The sequence below is a fragment of the Amblyomma maculatum genome, chromosome 6, assembly GCF_055883805.1.
Source record: "Amblyomma maculatum isolate TAMU_Amacu chromosome 6, ASM5588380v1, whole genome shotgun sequence".
Classification (NCBI taxonomy): Eukaryota; Metazoa; Arthropoda; class Arachnida; order Ixodida; family Ixodidae; genus Amblyomma; species Amblyomma maculatum.
In genome coordinates, this window is record NC_139349.1 from 53,864,052 (window position 1) to 53,880,085 (window position 16,034).

Sequence of the window (16,034 nt, forward strand, 5' to 3'; positions counted from 1 at the left end):
GTCGGCATGCAATGCACTGTTGTTTTCGGGAAGTCCTCGAACTCTTGTGATGAACAACGTCCCTTTTTGAAAAAAGGGTATGGGTGACATAAGAGATAATTTAAGTGGCCCGGGGAGTTACCATTCTTCACATTTTGCGCTGACGTAACGGGCCCCATCGCATGCCCCATAAATAAGAACGTGTGCTCGAAATGCAAAACCGTTCAGCGTATAGCGTTCGTCATGCCATGTGATGTAAAAAAACCTGCCCCCCCCCCCCCCCCCCCCCCCATGATTTTGACGAGGCATGCATACTGAATGCGTTTAGAGTTATGTTGTGCACCATGTCATTTTACCTCATTATTTATTTCGCTCTAAAATGAACACACCGCAGGCACACTCTGCTATCAAGTGAGGCAAGCAGTTATTCTCGTCAAATTATTTGTTAATATCGGCGGTCTCTGCGTTCTTGTTTCACAAATGTATCACAAACTTGGTGAAAAATGTACCATAAGTAGATGTCTGCTTGCAGATTGCGCCAATACTGCAATATTACAACTTTTACGATCGTTACAGTTTATGCATTTGCCACAATACTTCGCATTCAAATTCATATCTGATGCGCTGTTGTTGCACTTACCACGATTTCCTAGATCACTGTACATGTGTCTGAATGTTTTATTCGACATGAATTTACCAAGGAAGAGAGTTTAGTTCACGCCTCCTGTTTTTCGGTTTTTCATTGTAAATAAATCCAATAAAATCCAATTTTATTTTAGCACTTTCGTGAACAATAGGCTCACTTCACCTTAGATGGCTAAAGGTGTACTTATGGAACCATATACAACAGCAAATTCGACATGCGCGCCACTTTCGGCGTCCTCTTGTGTTACCACTTGCGAGCTTATTGGGCATTACATTGAGTCATTGCTGGTCGTATATTGAGCACTGCCGGCAACTTGACATAATTCCGAGATATCTGAGGCTGCTATGTCTACGATACTCCGCAAAGCAGCTTTTGACGCACCACCACGAGTCGGCCATCTCTGCACCTCCTTGTGAAACTTTCCTCGGTAATAGAGAAAATCACCGATCTACATCGCTTTCTCCGCGGCTGTGCCTATTGGAATTGTTACGGCTGCACAAAATCCCACGTGTCCAGTCTTCTGTGGCAACGAAGGACGTTGTGCGTGATGTGTAAAATTTCATCTTAGTGTGTCCATTATTTCGTTATGAGCGTCAAACACTGGTGCGCAGCGTGAGAAGGCGGAATGTGCTGCTGGACAGCGCAGTAGGAGTTGGGCTGTCTGAGGGTACACGAATTAAGCAGGATCCTGTATCTAAGTTACTTAAGAAAATTTAGTAGGCTATACTGGCCTTAAATGACAATAGAAGATGGCGAAATTCTTATTCGGCTATTAGACAGGGGAAGGGGGGGGGGGGGATTATTGTCATAGTTATCGTGCGGCTTACTTTTCACTGTTCTCTAAAATCACCGCCACCACTACTCTCTTGCTGCGCAACTTCTCGGATAATTGTCGTGCAGTGACTAATAGAAACTGTGGTCTAAATCTTGCAAGAATTGAACAAAGGTCCCATGAAAAGCTACTTACAAAAACTAGAAAACGTACCCGAGTAATAGGTATCCCATCAGTCGACTCCACAAAGCAACAATATTTAAGCTATAGCGTCACCAACACATATCGGCAATTGTCTTCTCCCGTCTCAATTCAACGCGCGCCGACGCGGAAGAAAAAAAAATGAAGAAAACACGCCGCGACGGCGCTTCACCACGTCCCGTTCCGCCCGCGTCTCTTGGGGGAATCCAATAACGTCATTTGTGCGGTTTGCGCGGGGGGAACGTGTCGCCCTAATCGGTAGGGAGCGGTCGCCAGGAGCAATTTTTAAAAATCGTATGTAAATTATCGACTGCACTCAAAACATTTAAATTTAATACTCACAACGATCACCTTCATTGATTTTTTCCCCTAGGATATCAGTGCAAGCACCATTTCAGAGGCCCTTTAGATGCGAACAGCTAACTAATCATTATGAGTTGTAAATGCAACTATAGCTAACCTTGAGTGCGGGCCATAAAAGAGCGCTACTTCTAATTTTCAGGCTGCGACAGTCGTAAAATTGGTTAATTGCTATCGTGGCAGAACCAGTGGTATGTGAGATAAAATAATAATAAAAAAAAAAAAACAAGCTATCGTACGATAAAACGAAATGACGCAACCTGCATCCACATTTTTTTTTCTTTTTTTTTTTTTTTTTGCTTATACGTATTCTTACAGTCCTATCTACGGCCGCCGAAGAATGGCAGGAGTCCTCCCAGGAGATCACCGTTGAGTAATGTGCCAAGAATTCCTGTGAAGATTTCTGAAAAGAAAAAGAAATGAACTCTTAATGGTGACGAAAACGAGCGCCACCGTACCTTTCACACAGTACTACGTCACACGCCCTTTCTGTTGCAGAAGTTGTACTGCTGCGTGGAGAACAAGCGCAATATGCAAATAATTTATTCTAGTAACAGCACGCGAACGGCTTTGCGTTCTCTTCACATCTGTGTTTCTGAGCAGAGAGATTACAAATTCAACTCACTGTCTCGACAGCCAAATTTCCTTGTGGTAGTCACCAAATGCGCTAAAGTTTTGGCAGAAACATCTGTGTCCCAAGATTTCGCACTTCTCCGACAAGCTATGCAAGTACGAGAAATTGGTACCGAACCTCGACTTCGCTGTCTTGTGGAACTAGCATGCAGGCATTTGTACGCTACGCCAATGAACCTAAATCTTGGTCCATTCTGATCAGTAGCGCGCGCAGCAATAGTCAGTGATACTGCAAACCCCCCCCCCCCCCCCCCCCCCCCCACTTTTCCTCCCTTTTTTTTTCCTGTCAGACAGCACTGTTTAGGATAAAAACACAGCAGTAAGCACGGAGTGCTTAAGGCTCTCGACTGCTGAACCCAAGGACACGGGATCGAGTCCAGGCCGCGGCTGCTTTTCGACGGAGGCAAAAAGAAAGGTGTCCGTCCGTATGCTCGAAATTTCCGGAGCCTTCCACTACGCCTTCTCTCATATCCTTAGTCGCTTTGGGACGTTAAACCCCACAAACCAAACCAGTAAAAACGCGCTTCTTGCGAGCTACGTACCAGAGGTAGTTTTCCAGCATGAGAACGAGCTCTGCATCGCCCAGCTGCACACTTCGTCATCACGAAGGTGCTATAGCGCGTCCACAGAGCTGCCACGTCAGCGCAGTACTGTGGTTGACAACGCGTGCAAAGTGCAGGCTCCATCCACCTTTGCCAATTGTGTTTCGTCCTTTCCTGTGAATTAACCGTTCTTCGTCCTAGCAACGCTCTTCATGTGGCTTCCAAGCAAATAAAGTCATGCGTGTTCTCACCGGTCACCGCTGGGCATCAACTTCGTGCGAGATCAATTTTTGTCGACTCGTGTTTCCATTCGCGGCTTCACTCGACGGCACGGTGAGTGTATTGTAATTGATTCACCAACGTTACAATTACCTGAATTCACATTAAAAATATTCGATTTTCCAGTGTTGTTTGCTGACAAGTGCAGCCTCCTGCTCTGACAGGAAAAGCGCTATGGTAACATGACCTAATTGCCAGGGCGGCCAGGGGCTTCTTACAGGCTCCACCTCCTGTTATTGTACTTGTCCACCGTTGTTTGCTACAGCAGATATAAATTTCGGTCACCACGACACACTTCTTGCTTAGTGACGCCGCGAGTGCGTTTGCCTTCTAACGTAAGGGCAATATTATAAAAGTAAAGATAGACAACAGAGACGGAAAATAATCGGTGTTTTTCGCGAACGGAGCACGACATGCTAGAATACGAAGCGTTTGAGAGAACTCAACAGTGGCGGGGTTTTTGCTTGCAGAGAAGTTCGTTGCGCTCACGCCGCTTACGAAAGCAGACGAAAACATTTGTAAAAAGGTATACAAGCTTTTGCTGCTCTAGCAGGATTAAAAAGCCTTGCAGCTACTTTGAGACAAGTTATGCAGCTCATGGTTTATGCGCGATATCCTCTGCAAGAACAAGCGAAGAGTGCTCAGACAGTGCACGGAATCTAACTGAATATTGCTGCCAGCAGTGCACGGTGCTTCACTTTCCTGGGAAACTGGTGGACGGAGCTTTCCCGACAAAAATCAAACGCGGTTCCCGGGTTAGCAAGCAGTTCGATACTGTCTGGAACTGAAATGGAATCAAATGTGTCCTGTGGTTGACAGTGCAGTTTCCTTCCCTCTGCAATGGTTTTCGTTCTTTTCTTGCCTATAAGATAGTGGGCCCAAAGCTGCAGAGGCAGGTTCAGTTGTACATTGGCGGCGGAAGCAGACAATGACTAGACAGTCATGAGCCGATGTTCAAATCCCAGTGCTGCCAAGTACACATTGATCTGCAATAGGTACAAGCGTTCCACTGATCTGGTGCTCGGCTTATCCGGCGGTGAAATGTGCTTGAGGAAACGAATGACCTGCCCCACCTTTAGTAGACAATAAACGTCTTGCACCGTGGCCCCCTTTGGACAAAGCTGCTTTTTAACAAGAAATTGGTCTTCATCAGCTGTATATTGTTATTGAAGCACTCTTGCTAATTGTATTTTAAAATGTATTTCAGAGATCATCGTACGAGTCCATAAAAGCGTGTACTACCGCGCGAATGCCTGCAAACAATTATACGTTTCACCATTAAGATTAGCCCGAAAAACTTGTTTCATCCTACTCATTGCACTTCTACAAAACCTCATTTCAATGACGTATTGTTCACTCCGCCAAATCAGGTGCAGAATAAGTCCGAATGCAAATTTTCTTAAATAAATTATATAATGACAAGGTATTTAAGTTTGGCACAGTGGATGCAAATTTCAGGAAAGCATGAGAAAACATTTTAACGCGTCGACATGAGTCAGTGAGCTGTTTTCGAATCATGTTCTCACGCCGCATACACTGTTTATTAGCCGGAATGAAATTTTCAGCGTACCGAGTTTCACTGAAGCACTAATTAAAAATCAAAGTTCATCATGAACAAAGACGCTCCGCATCTCATGTTTAGCTTTCGACCAGGTAGCTTCTGAGCATTATTTATTTATTTAGCCTCAAGGCCAGAGGCATTAAAGGGGGCAGTGGCCTGAAATATATAACAATGATCAAGAATTGCAGTTAAACATATAAAACAAAACAAATATTTTCTAATCATAAAATGTTAACTAAATATTACTTAATGATAAAATACATCAAGACGTTATAATATGGTTCTCCTAATCATACAATGTTAGCTTCCAAAACTTCACTAATGTCGTCCGTCTATTCTCTCGCACAAGATCCCATGAAATCCTGGCGTTCGTTATTTTCTTTTAACTTTGAAGCGACAATTTTGAGACAACAGAAATGAAATATGAAGAGCAATTACAATAAACACAAGAACAGATCAGAGACACTTTCAAGGTCCCTTTAGTTTCTGCTCTGCTTGAGGGCCGGGACAAGGTCAGTCCCGTATCCACCTCGTGCTTGGAACAGATGCTCACGGAATGCAGTGGACAGGCCGACAGCAGCGCTTGGCGAGCGCTTCGTGAATTTTTTAAACCGCATCTTTCGATGTGCTTGTTTCGAGTCTTGCGTCCATGCAGGTAAGTCCCCCCCCCCCCTATATTTTTACTATGCCCCTCTCTCCTTCCCCGCAATCCTGCAAGTGATGACGAAGAGCGAACGGTTGATAAGAACTTCCCGCGACAAAAAAAAAAAAAAAAAAAAAAAAAAAAAAAAAAAAGGCACAATGAAATTGCAACAGGTTCCTCGTGGCCCCAACAGCTTGTAATTATTTTTGCTCTGTCACTATCCCCGATCAGACGTGCGACTTCAGTCGGTTTGAGCATCACCGTCGAAATCTTGCAAGGCCAGCGCATTGCAGATATCTGCGTAATGACTGTCGATGGGCAATAAAGGGCCAGGAAACGAAGCTGCGAGCGCTGATCTATGTCCAGTCGTAGGGTGCCTCGACGGTGGCGCTGATATCGAGGCGCCTTATCCCGTCACATGGCTTCCCCTCGCCACTTTGCTCTCACCCATGCGCGCAGTTTCATTTTCTGAAGCTCTAACGTTCATCAGTTATGAATACTCGTTGCTGGGAAAAAAGCTAATGAACGGGCCTTGTTAATATATCGGTGGTGACGGCTTGAGCGACGGCGACGTGAAACGTGACAAGTGCTTTTGCGTTCATCCCGTCAGCGTCAGACGAGATGTGGGCCAAAGGCGGCTCATCTCGTCACTTTTGGTGAAAGAAAACACTGACTACTTCAACATGGAACTGTATGTTGTCGTTGTCAGCGCTGCACGATTCGACGAGTTTCTTTTAACCGGAGTGACCTAGCCGACTATGGAGTTAATGAAGACTTTTTGTTTGTTCGTTTCGGTTTGAAGATCCTCAATGGGTGCATTCGTTCCTGTGACCGTGAGTTTGCGGGAACTGTGACGTTTTGTGAAGAGACTGTGAAGACACGGTGACCAAGGACTCTGCAGTTCCGACTAGCTTCATGGACTGCGATGAGTGAGCCAGGAAACAACAATCACTGCGGAGCTACCTCGTGAGTATAACGACTGCAATGGCTTCCTCGTGCGTATTTCAGCGCGCGGTGCTATCTTAATTGTTGGTCGCATCTTTGTTGCTGTAGTTTCTCAGGAACTTGTGATTTCGCCGGAATTGCCTTCACAGTTGTGTTAAAAATGAGAAAGACGCAACAGCGTTGGCAGCTGCACTGGGTACGCTACAATAGACCTTTCCAAAAGCTGCTCTCTTTCCACTCTTTTAAGCCCCTTGCTGTCACTCGTCCATTAGTTGAGATTGTCGACGACTGCACGCGCAAGTCATCGTAGGCATGTGACGGCTCGCGGAATATCATTGCTGCGTTCTCAACCCGGGCGGAATCCAAAAAGCGCCTGCGCAGTTCGTTGTAGCGTTCCATTGCTGAAAGACGGCTGGAGGTCAGCTTCGTCATCTCTCGCAATTATATCAGCCCTGGTAAAAACGAAGATGACATTTTCAATATATTTTGACGTGGTTCGAAGTGTCTGCAAATATAAACATGCACGTTTGATAACGCATCGAAACAGGAATTAAATCAGCACTAAAGCATGATGTATGGGAGAATGAAAATCTATCTTGTTATAGAAAGAGAAGGTAAGATAGTGCATATTTGTTCTTGACCTGAGTGCAATGTCGTCCGAGTACTTTTTTTTTCCCTCAATTTGAAGGGCTCAACGCGCTCGGCTTTATGCGTCACATGCTAGCTATGATCGGCTCGCGGGCTACGCAGGCAAAAGTCCCCGCTAGGCCAGTGATGCATGGTTTGGTTATAACGACGGTCGCTCACCCATGTAGTTCAGTTCGAAATACTGAGAAAACTGGGGGTACTTTGGTTCCGTTGCAAACACCCGTCATGCCATAGCCTCATGCTTAAAAGAAAACTAAAAGAGCATGCACGCTTTAATGGTTTATGCCAATGCTATGCCGACTGCTTCCATATAGTAGCCACGAGACGGTACTTGTAATGCCGTTTCAATCAAGCTGCTGCCTGGCTACAAAGGGATGCCACAAACCATGACAGTAGCGGTGTCCAAGCAACTCATAATTATTGCCACGGTGCTCACGCACTGCATGTTGTCGCTGCGCATAGCTTAAAAAGCCCGTGAACATTTCGCAAAAATTATACTTTAAGCACGCATGTTCATAATTCCGGGACACTTTTCAGCTAAAATTTGTTGCTGGACCTTGATGTAAAAAAAAAAAAAAATCAACCCATACACAATGTTCTTTTTTTTTTTTTCTTGAAGCGCTAGCTAAGTGGAATGCTGCTCTAAATGTCTGTGTGTCTTATTCTTTACACCGCGTCACTGGAAAACTGCCTGAATGAAACCGATACACAAAATAGGCGACAAATCGCGCGTTCAAGACTATCGGCTCATTTCACTAACCCCAACATAGTGCAAAATTCTCCAGCAAATAATTCATAAGCATTTCATAATTTTTCTTGAGGAACACGGCGTCATTTTAGAAGCACAGCCCGGATTCCGACACAGTTTCTCTGCGACCACTCCATAAGTTGAAACTAGTCAGTACTTTTCAAAAACAGTAAATGGCAAGAAAGCATAAAGACGCAATTTTCATGGATTTCTCGAAGGCATTCGATAAAGTGTCAGACAATAAATTATTTCACAAATTGGAGTCGATGACAAATAATACTAAACTACTTGCTTCGATCTCGTCTTTCTTAAAAGAATTGCCATCAGTTCGTTTCATTGAAGAACACATCTTCTGATATTGTACTGTATAGTTGTTGATTCTCGTGTTATCTAGGTGCTCTTACTGGGTCGTCTACTATTCCTACTCTTCATAAACGGCATATTGTTTATGATATTTCTGTTCATAATAGATTGTATGAAGATGACTGTGTGGTTTAAAATACTGTTAACACAGTACAGGACCAAATTAGATTAAATAGCCAGTTTTCACAAGTAAATAGCGCGGTGTGAAGAGTGGCAAGCGAGAACTTTGTGAAGACAGTATTCGTGCATATGACTCAGAAGAAAAATGCAATTTTGTTCTCGTAAAACACTAATAACATACCTCTTTCACAAGTAATGCGTTACAAATACGTTGGTCTCTGAATTACTCATAATTTGTTGTGAACAAAATACATCGACACTATCAGAGTTACCGCCCTCCGTAAACTGATTTTTTTTTCATTGTCATCATCAGCTGGACTATACCCACTGCAGGGAGAAGGCCTCTCTTTCCTCTCTCATTATTCCTCCAATTAACCAGATCCTGTTCTAGCTACATTCATTTGACCACTGCCAACTTAGCCTCATCCGCCCACCTGTCAGTAACTTAAGTTATTTCTCTGACCCACTCTGCATGCTTCCTATCAACGTTACACTTACCATTTTTCGTTTCATAGCTCTATGCTAATTGTCCTCAATTTAATTATAGCCCTTTCCGTTAGCCTCCCCGTTTCAGCCAATATCTGCGTTTAAGCCAATGCAGCTGCTATATACTTTTCCCTTGAGCAATACCGGTAAGCTGCTAGTCATAATCTATACCTGCTAAATGCGCTTCATCCTAATCTTATTCTCCTAGTTAATACACTTTCATGGCCCGGACCTGCGATTACTACCAGGCCTAAGTAGGCATATTTACCTACCACTTCCAGTGTTTCGCTACCTACTGTAAACAGCTGTTCCTTCCCGAGGCTGTTCAACATTATCTTGGTCTTCTGCATATTAATTGTTCGGCCTACCTTTTTTATTTTTCTGTCTAGGTCATCAGTCATTCTTTGCAATTCATCCCCAGAATTACTTAGCAAGCCAATGTCATCAGTGAATCGCAGATTACTGAGATTACAAACTGTGTGTTTATTTGACGATCCTTAAAATCAGCTGCACCAACCGTACGATCTCTCACATACACCACCGTAATCAGTCCAATGCTTGAATATGCGGCCATAACTTGAGACCCGTTCACCGCATCGAATGTCAACAAACTGGAACGCATCCAACGGAAAGCAGCAAGATTTATCTTAAACAAATACAGTTGTGGTTCAGTCACTGAACTGCTTCAGCAATGCCTGTTCCCGTCAATAAGCGAGAGGCAATATGTAGGCTGAAGTTCTTTTTTGATAACAGAACATTACAATATTGACACATGTATTATTTCCACCTTCTCGACAGGTTATAAAGCAGGATAACGACATGACAAATCAATAATACCTCTAACCTCAAGAGCTCGAATAATTATAGTTGACCAGATAAACCTCACTAACCATGCAGAATTCATTAAGGTCATTTGAAGAGCACGTAAAATAATTTACTGATATTGTTCTGCATTTATGCATGTTCATTTGTGTGTATGTACCCCCATTATAAATTTTTGAACAAGGACCAAAGTATGTATAAATTAATTATTTAATTAATGTATTGATAGGAGATTGTAAGATACTGATATGCAAACGTTAACAGGAATGGGCGAAGCTAGGTTTGCGTGGCAAAAGTTCGTTTTATGTTTTTCCTGCGATCACACCGAGTAGTTAAAACTGGCATAAAAACTAATAAACTGCTTTTTTATTTCCAGTTCAACTGCGAAATATTGTAAGGTATTTTTGTGACCATACTGATGGACAGCTTCGAATGCGTAGCGAAATTCTGCTTTTGAAGTTTGTCGTAATAAAGGATGCCATGAAAAACCAGTGGGGTCTGGATTGAATTGAAGATAAAAAGCAAACAAGACAAACTTGTCGAGGAACGATCTGCGGATATTGTAATTGTTTAGTGCACTTGTAGAATATGTAGGACTACGTGTTCGAAATCTCGTTCCCAGAATTTGTCCAAAATTGTTGGGTATGGGAACGCTGTACTCAATCATACAGAAAAGAGGGAAAACTACGTCCGAAAAACTATACGCTCGTAGAACCTAGAGCAATGTCGAGCACTGGAAGAAAGTAGTCCGTACATACCAGACCCAATTGAAAGGAGGTTAAGCATTCCGCTGACGACACCACCGATGCCTTCGCCGCCTCCCAAGTTGAGAAGACCCGTTCCGAGCCCGGCGACGCTCGTACCCGTATCTGCAGGAGACATCGAATAGCAGCGGCGTTAGCTTCGGCCAAAATAGTATCATATCGAAATAGCAGTGAACTAACTCTACAGTATCTGAGGCCACGCCTACAACGTGACAGTGTCAGTAGGCACGGAACATTTTATTGATCATGGTGTCTTAGCTATCAACTTATAAAGAACAAAAGCTGGTGCTTAACGTCTTTTATTTTGTTGCATTAGCAATTGAGTGACATTTCTTCACAACTGGGGGCCCTGGTGTGCGAAGCGACACCGCTACCAAGCCTACCCATCTTCGCCCTCAGGAAGAGCATCATCCACTAAGCACCCCACCAGTAGGCCCAGAGCCACCATCCACACTCTACCGCTCCCTACCTCCAGAAGCCTCCGCCCAGCAGGAGCTCAAGCAGGAACACAACAAAAGAGCGACAGCGAAGTTAAATTCAAAGACGCAATGAGGAAACGATCAGTGTATGTAACAACAAATATTGAAGCAACCAATGCACCAAAACAAACAATACCAATATTTGTATCATCATAACACACGATAGCCCCCTGCTTTGTTTCCGGGACCATCGGCATGTCGCTGCTGACGATAGTCACCGTGACGGTTGTGCAGCCGATTATGCAAATTATCGACACTGCGTTCTTTTCTATCACCATTCATTTTTAGACAAAAAAACAAGAGCTAACTTCCTTTGATTTCACTTCCGAGAGCTGGCCGTGTCCCCAAGTTTATTTTGTCCTTGTTTTACGTGAAGTGATTGTTGCTGGCCCAACCCGAATAGCATTCTTTCCCAGTATAAACTTAATTACTTAATATAACTACTACATTAGCAGTCGTCGTGTTACCTCGTGCTGCAATTTTCTTTTTACCAAAAGATGCCCACAATCACTGAACGGAACTCGCACGTGCATTCGACTTTGGCTCTTTTGTACCCGCGTCGAACGCCCTGCGCAGAAATGTTTACGAGAGTATTGGTACTCATAGGGAAATGTTTGACTATTGTTTATATGACAAAGCGATGAGACAGCAGCTCCAATGGAGTACTTACTCACTAGGCTTTTGACACCATCTAACACGGTGTTGAAGATGCCACCTAGTTGTCGCTTCTCTCGATGATTCCGCTCAGCAACATCTGTCTTGAAAACAAACAGGAATAGAGGTAGCTGTCAATAGCTGCCTCTGTGACATTAATGATTCAAAGACGTCCACATCCGGTATATATATATATATATATATATATATATATATATATATTGTGTGTGTGTGTGTGTGTGTGTGTGTGTGTGTGTGTGTGTGTGTGTGTGTGTGTGTGTGTGTGTGTGTGTGTGTGTGTGTGTGTGTGTGTGTGTGTGTGTGTGTGTGTGTGTGTGTGTGTGTGTGTGTGTGTGTGTGTGTGTGTGTGTGTGTGTGTGTGTGTGTGTGTGTGTGTGTGTGTGTGTGTGTGTGTGTGTGTGTCGTAATATATTCATTACCGTAGAAAGCCAGCAACGGTCACAGACGCCACTTGCTATTTTGACTTCAGCGCTTTGCGAAAGCAGCTTACCTCTGCACTGTGCGTTCTACCTCGCCACGTTAAAGAACCTCAGGTGGTCGAAATTTCCGGAGTCCTCCACTACAGCGTCTCTCATAGCCTGAGTCGCTTTGGGACGCCAAACCCCACAAACCAAACCAATGCTACCTCGTCACCTTGCTATAGCTCATGATGGAGCTGCACTATGTACAATTAAAAAATCTTTAGTATTCGCTAATATCCGTAACTAATTACTACATATAGAAATATGACACTGACATTGCTTGCTAACCAGCAAGCAGAGTTTCTCAAGAAAGAAATTAAAAGGCCCCTCCAAACAATTTCTGCGGCATGTATTTTTATAATTCGAATTACTTTAACGCAAAGAACACTTTCACAAATTTTTATTTTATTGCCCTCGCTCTGCAACGGTGAGATATCTTCTTCATGACGTCTAGACCAACAGCTGAAAGTCATAGCATACAACTACATCTGGCAACGTGCATGTGCTAGCTGAAACTGCAGCAGTATTTCGCGCGCTTGTGCGAGATGGCGCCACATATTCGATCCCCTGAGTACTAATCGAGTTATGGAACGACACACGCCTTGGTCAACTGAGCTGGTTAGAACTCAATAAGTAACTTCGAGCAACTAAGGAAGGAAGAGGCCTGGAAGAGTAACTCTGTACTCGTACAGTGCAATCGGCAAAAAAAGAAAAAAAAAAGAAAAATTTTGGAAGATGATTACGGTAATCGGTAATGCGAAATTCCCGCATAATCGTTCTTCAACTGGCAATCCTTTCCCAGATATTGATTGTTGTTAAGTTGGCCTTGCAATAGGGAAGCGGCCGGCGACAGTTTTTAGGTGGTGGACCAACGTATGGTTTTAAACGACGAGGAGGCCTGTGCATAAGTTGCTCGAGGTTGTCACGGCAGTGGGAGAAGTCGCTGGGCCTCGTCCGCCTCGTCTATGGCGGCGCCTGGGCGGCAGGCTCATTTTTGTTCTGCTCGCCCATATTTTACCGCGGCACATTACGCGTCAGCCGGGGAAAATTGAGCGCAACCGCTCTCGCCTGCCCTAGCCGTATCCTCCTCCCTCACATTCCACCTTACGTTTCCACCTTTCCACCTGCGCTCGACCCACGGCTTTTCGTAGTAGCACCAGTCAGTCTCTTCTTTCCACGACAGCCACCGTTCGGGTTCTTCAGGTGGCAGCCACCTTCCAGTTACATTACTTACACATTCCTCCACTTTAGCCGTAACCTTCAAGGTCACCAATCCATAAATTGCCTCTCACACTCTCTTCCCTAAATGTGGCAAAGGAATTTCCAGCTCTCCACTTTGCCACCTGCATGATATGCGTGTCAGATGGCGCTGCACTCTGCTACAACCTGCCTCGGCTGACAGGTGGCTGATTACGCCGACAACTACAAAGCCTACTACCACGCCGAAGGTGCGCAATCAAGAAACGGCCGCTTTAGAGCGGCACTCCAAAACAAAATCCAGGCTACCCGAACAGAAAATGAAACGAAGCATAAAACCGCGTGTACACAGTTTCACTCAACTGATCATTTCACTCGCTCTTCAAAAATGGGCTATACGTGTCCCACCGTTCACCACTGTCTGTCTTTGTATACCTGAAGAAATGAAGGTTGTTGATCATTGAGGAAAGGAAAGGGCGCAATAATTATCTTATTTCTCAGTGGACATCCGATCTGCTCAATTAGGGAAAAGTGAGGGAAGTAGAAGAAAAGCGAAATAGGTGACATAACGTGTAAGGCAGTCCGGAATAGCTTTGACCACCTCGAGGTTTCTGACACGGTCTGGAAAACGCAAAGGGAGAGTGTCCCTTTATAAATTACAACGTAGGTTGCACGAGGCGCGAGAAACGGGCTGCGGGCGTGGTAGTGACTTGCTCGCGGATATCGGCCGCGCATGGTTGGCTGGAGCTACGCTGTCCCATAAACTGCACTCCCTGTTGTTGTTGTTGATGATGATGATGATAGTGTTAGCTAGTCCCTTTGTAACGGGTGGACACCAGATTATCGTTGCCAAGGTGCGCCACCACAGGCGGTTTGCATCAGTTGTTTCCAGCTTGAGACGTAAGGTTGTAACTTTGTTTTTTTTTTACATTGATACGAATCAGTTAAAATGATCATTTTAATTTACTATAGACAAGATGGTGCTCTCCACCATTATGATTCAAGGAAGATGCTGCTGAAATCCATCCGTCTATCCGCTGCTCGCTTGTGCCGAGATGACGATAGAAAATGTCAGAGTGGAACTGGATCGAGGCACTCTATATATGAAAGCCTTTCGTGGGCGCTTCGGGAGGACGTTGCATATTAAGCTCTCGATCGCTATACACGGTGGGTTCATCGTCCAGAGAGCCTTTTGGCGGGCTAGTTGGTGCATATTAAGAACGGAGATAAAAAAAAAAATACAGCGCGAAAACAAGGACATGGCACCACAACACCTATCAACTGATGTTTATGCACGAACAGAAGAAATTTATAGTCACAAAAACCAAACAGATAGCAGTTCTACTCGTTCTGTTTGATTCGTGTGGCTATAAATTCCTTGTTCGTAAATATACATCAGTTGATAGTCAGCGGCTGTGCTGTGTTGTCACGTCCTTGTTTCCGTGCTTTTTTTTTTTTTTTTTCATCCCCATTCATCGGCTACGTAAAGCGTCTCACTTGAAATTGGAGAGTTCGATTGTCGTATCAAGTTTTAGGTGGTATTGCGCGTATCGCCCGCTTGACAGTGGGAGCCAATTTTCATGGCGACGTTTTGCAGGTATTACGAAACTGTTTGGGAGCATGTTTGCATTACTGTTGAGACTGAATGCTTGTAGGAATATCGCACGTTTAGTACATGGATATTATTTAGTAGATGTGCCACGTTATTATCTTGCGAACATTTCGCACAGCCTGCAACTTCGATATGGACAAGGGGCTCACGCACTTATCAGCAGTCTTGACATTTCAAGCGGTGTGTTTGGTGAATGTTCCCTTCGCAGCTTGAGAGCCTTGTCAAAATATGGTGAGCTGCATTTCATTTCTGGTAGCAGCTGAGTGAATCATTAACTTGTAAAAAAATAAAGACACTTACGTGTGCCTAGAGGTCTGCTTCCCGCCTTCTCAGTGAAAATAGCTAGAATGAAGATAGTACCAATCACTACAGCGACGCGTAAAAGCGCCGCTCTCATCATAGCCATTTCGATCTTGGCAGCGCTCTCCGGCAACTTCTTTCAGCGTGTCCGACCGAGAAGGTGTAGCGAAAAGCTGGTTTTCAGCATTAGTGCTCTGATTCTGTGGTTTCCACGGCGCTCGTTATAAGCCACCTGAGTCAACGCGAGCTGTTCCTGGACTCGATGTAAGTCATTATTGTTTCAGCTGGCTGTCTGTCTGGTGGTAGCTCCGCGCCGCTTAGAAGGCTTTCAAGCCGACCTTAATTCGTATTATCGGGGTCGTGCACGGAAGGAAAATTTTAAATTTATTAACAGAAAAGAAATAAGAAACAGCCACGCGGGTTCCTTTCTACTTCACTAACGCCATTATCGGGTAGATCTAGTCGTCAAACATAAGGTATAAAATGTAAAAATATGTCATTTATTTGTTGGTAGTTTTCACTTCTTTTCTGTAGCGTTCCACGGTGTAATCATTTAAGTTTACAATCGTTGAACGCTTTTAAGAAAGAAACTCTTGTTTGTCTTTTATGTACAAATGAAGACTTGTTATGGAGCGACGTTTTTATTTTATTGACGTCAGTTAATTCTAATCGATATTAAACACGAATTGCTTAATGTCAATTGATACACTGATGTCAGAAGGGTAAGAGGGGCGCTCCATGGGTGAGAGGGTGCTGCACGGAACAGCGGCTGCCGTGCCGCCCACAAAGATGGCGCGC

At 44.2% G+C, this 16,034-nt stretch overlaps 1 protein-coding gene across 1 annotated transcript; it reads right to left on the reverse strand.

Moving 5' to 3' along the window:
- Positions 1–2,278: 2,278 nt before the first annotated feature.
- Positions 2,279–15,333, reverse strand: LOC146185762 (uncharacterized). The gene is made up of 4 exons (XM_084605813.1): positions 15,237–15,333; positions 11,662–11,745; positions 10,507–10,617; positions 2,279–2,361 (listed from the first exon to the last, which is right to left on the reverse strand). The coding sequence occupies exons 1-4, from the start codon at positions 15,331–15,333 to the stop codon at positions 2,279–2,281; spliced, it is 375 nt and encodes a 124-aa protein (XP_084461939.1).
- Positions 15,334–16,034: the final 701 nt, after the last annotated feature.

Excerpts from the sequence above, each read along its gene's own strand:
- LOC146185762 (XM_084605813.1), bottom strand. The coding sequence starts at position 15,333 with ATGAGAGCGGCGCTTTTACGCGTCGCTGTAGTGATTGGTACTATCTTC. Across the intron at positions 11,746-15,236 it reads AAGCAGACCTCTAGGCACAC|ATGTTGCTGAGCGGAATCAT; the intron begins GTAAGTGTCTTT and ends TTTTCAAGACAG. Across the intron at positions 10,618-11,661 it reads TGGTGTCAAAAGCCTAGTGA|ATACGGGTACGAGCGTCGCC; the intron begins GTAAGTACTCCA and ends TGTCTCCTGCAG.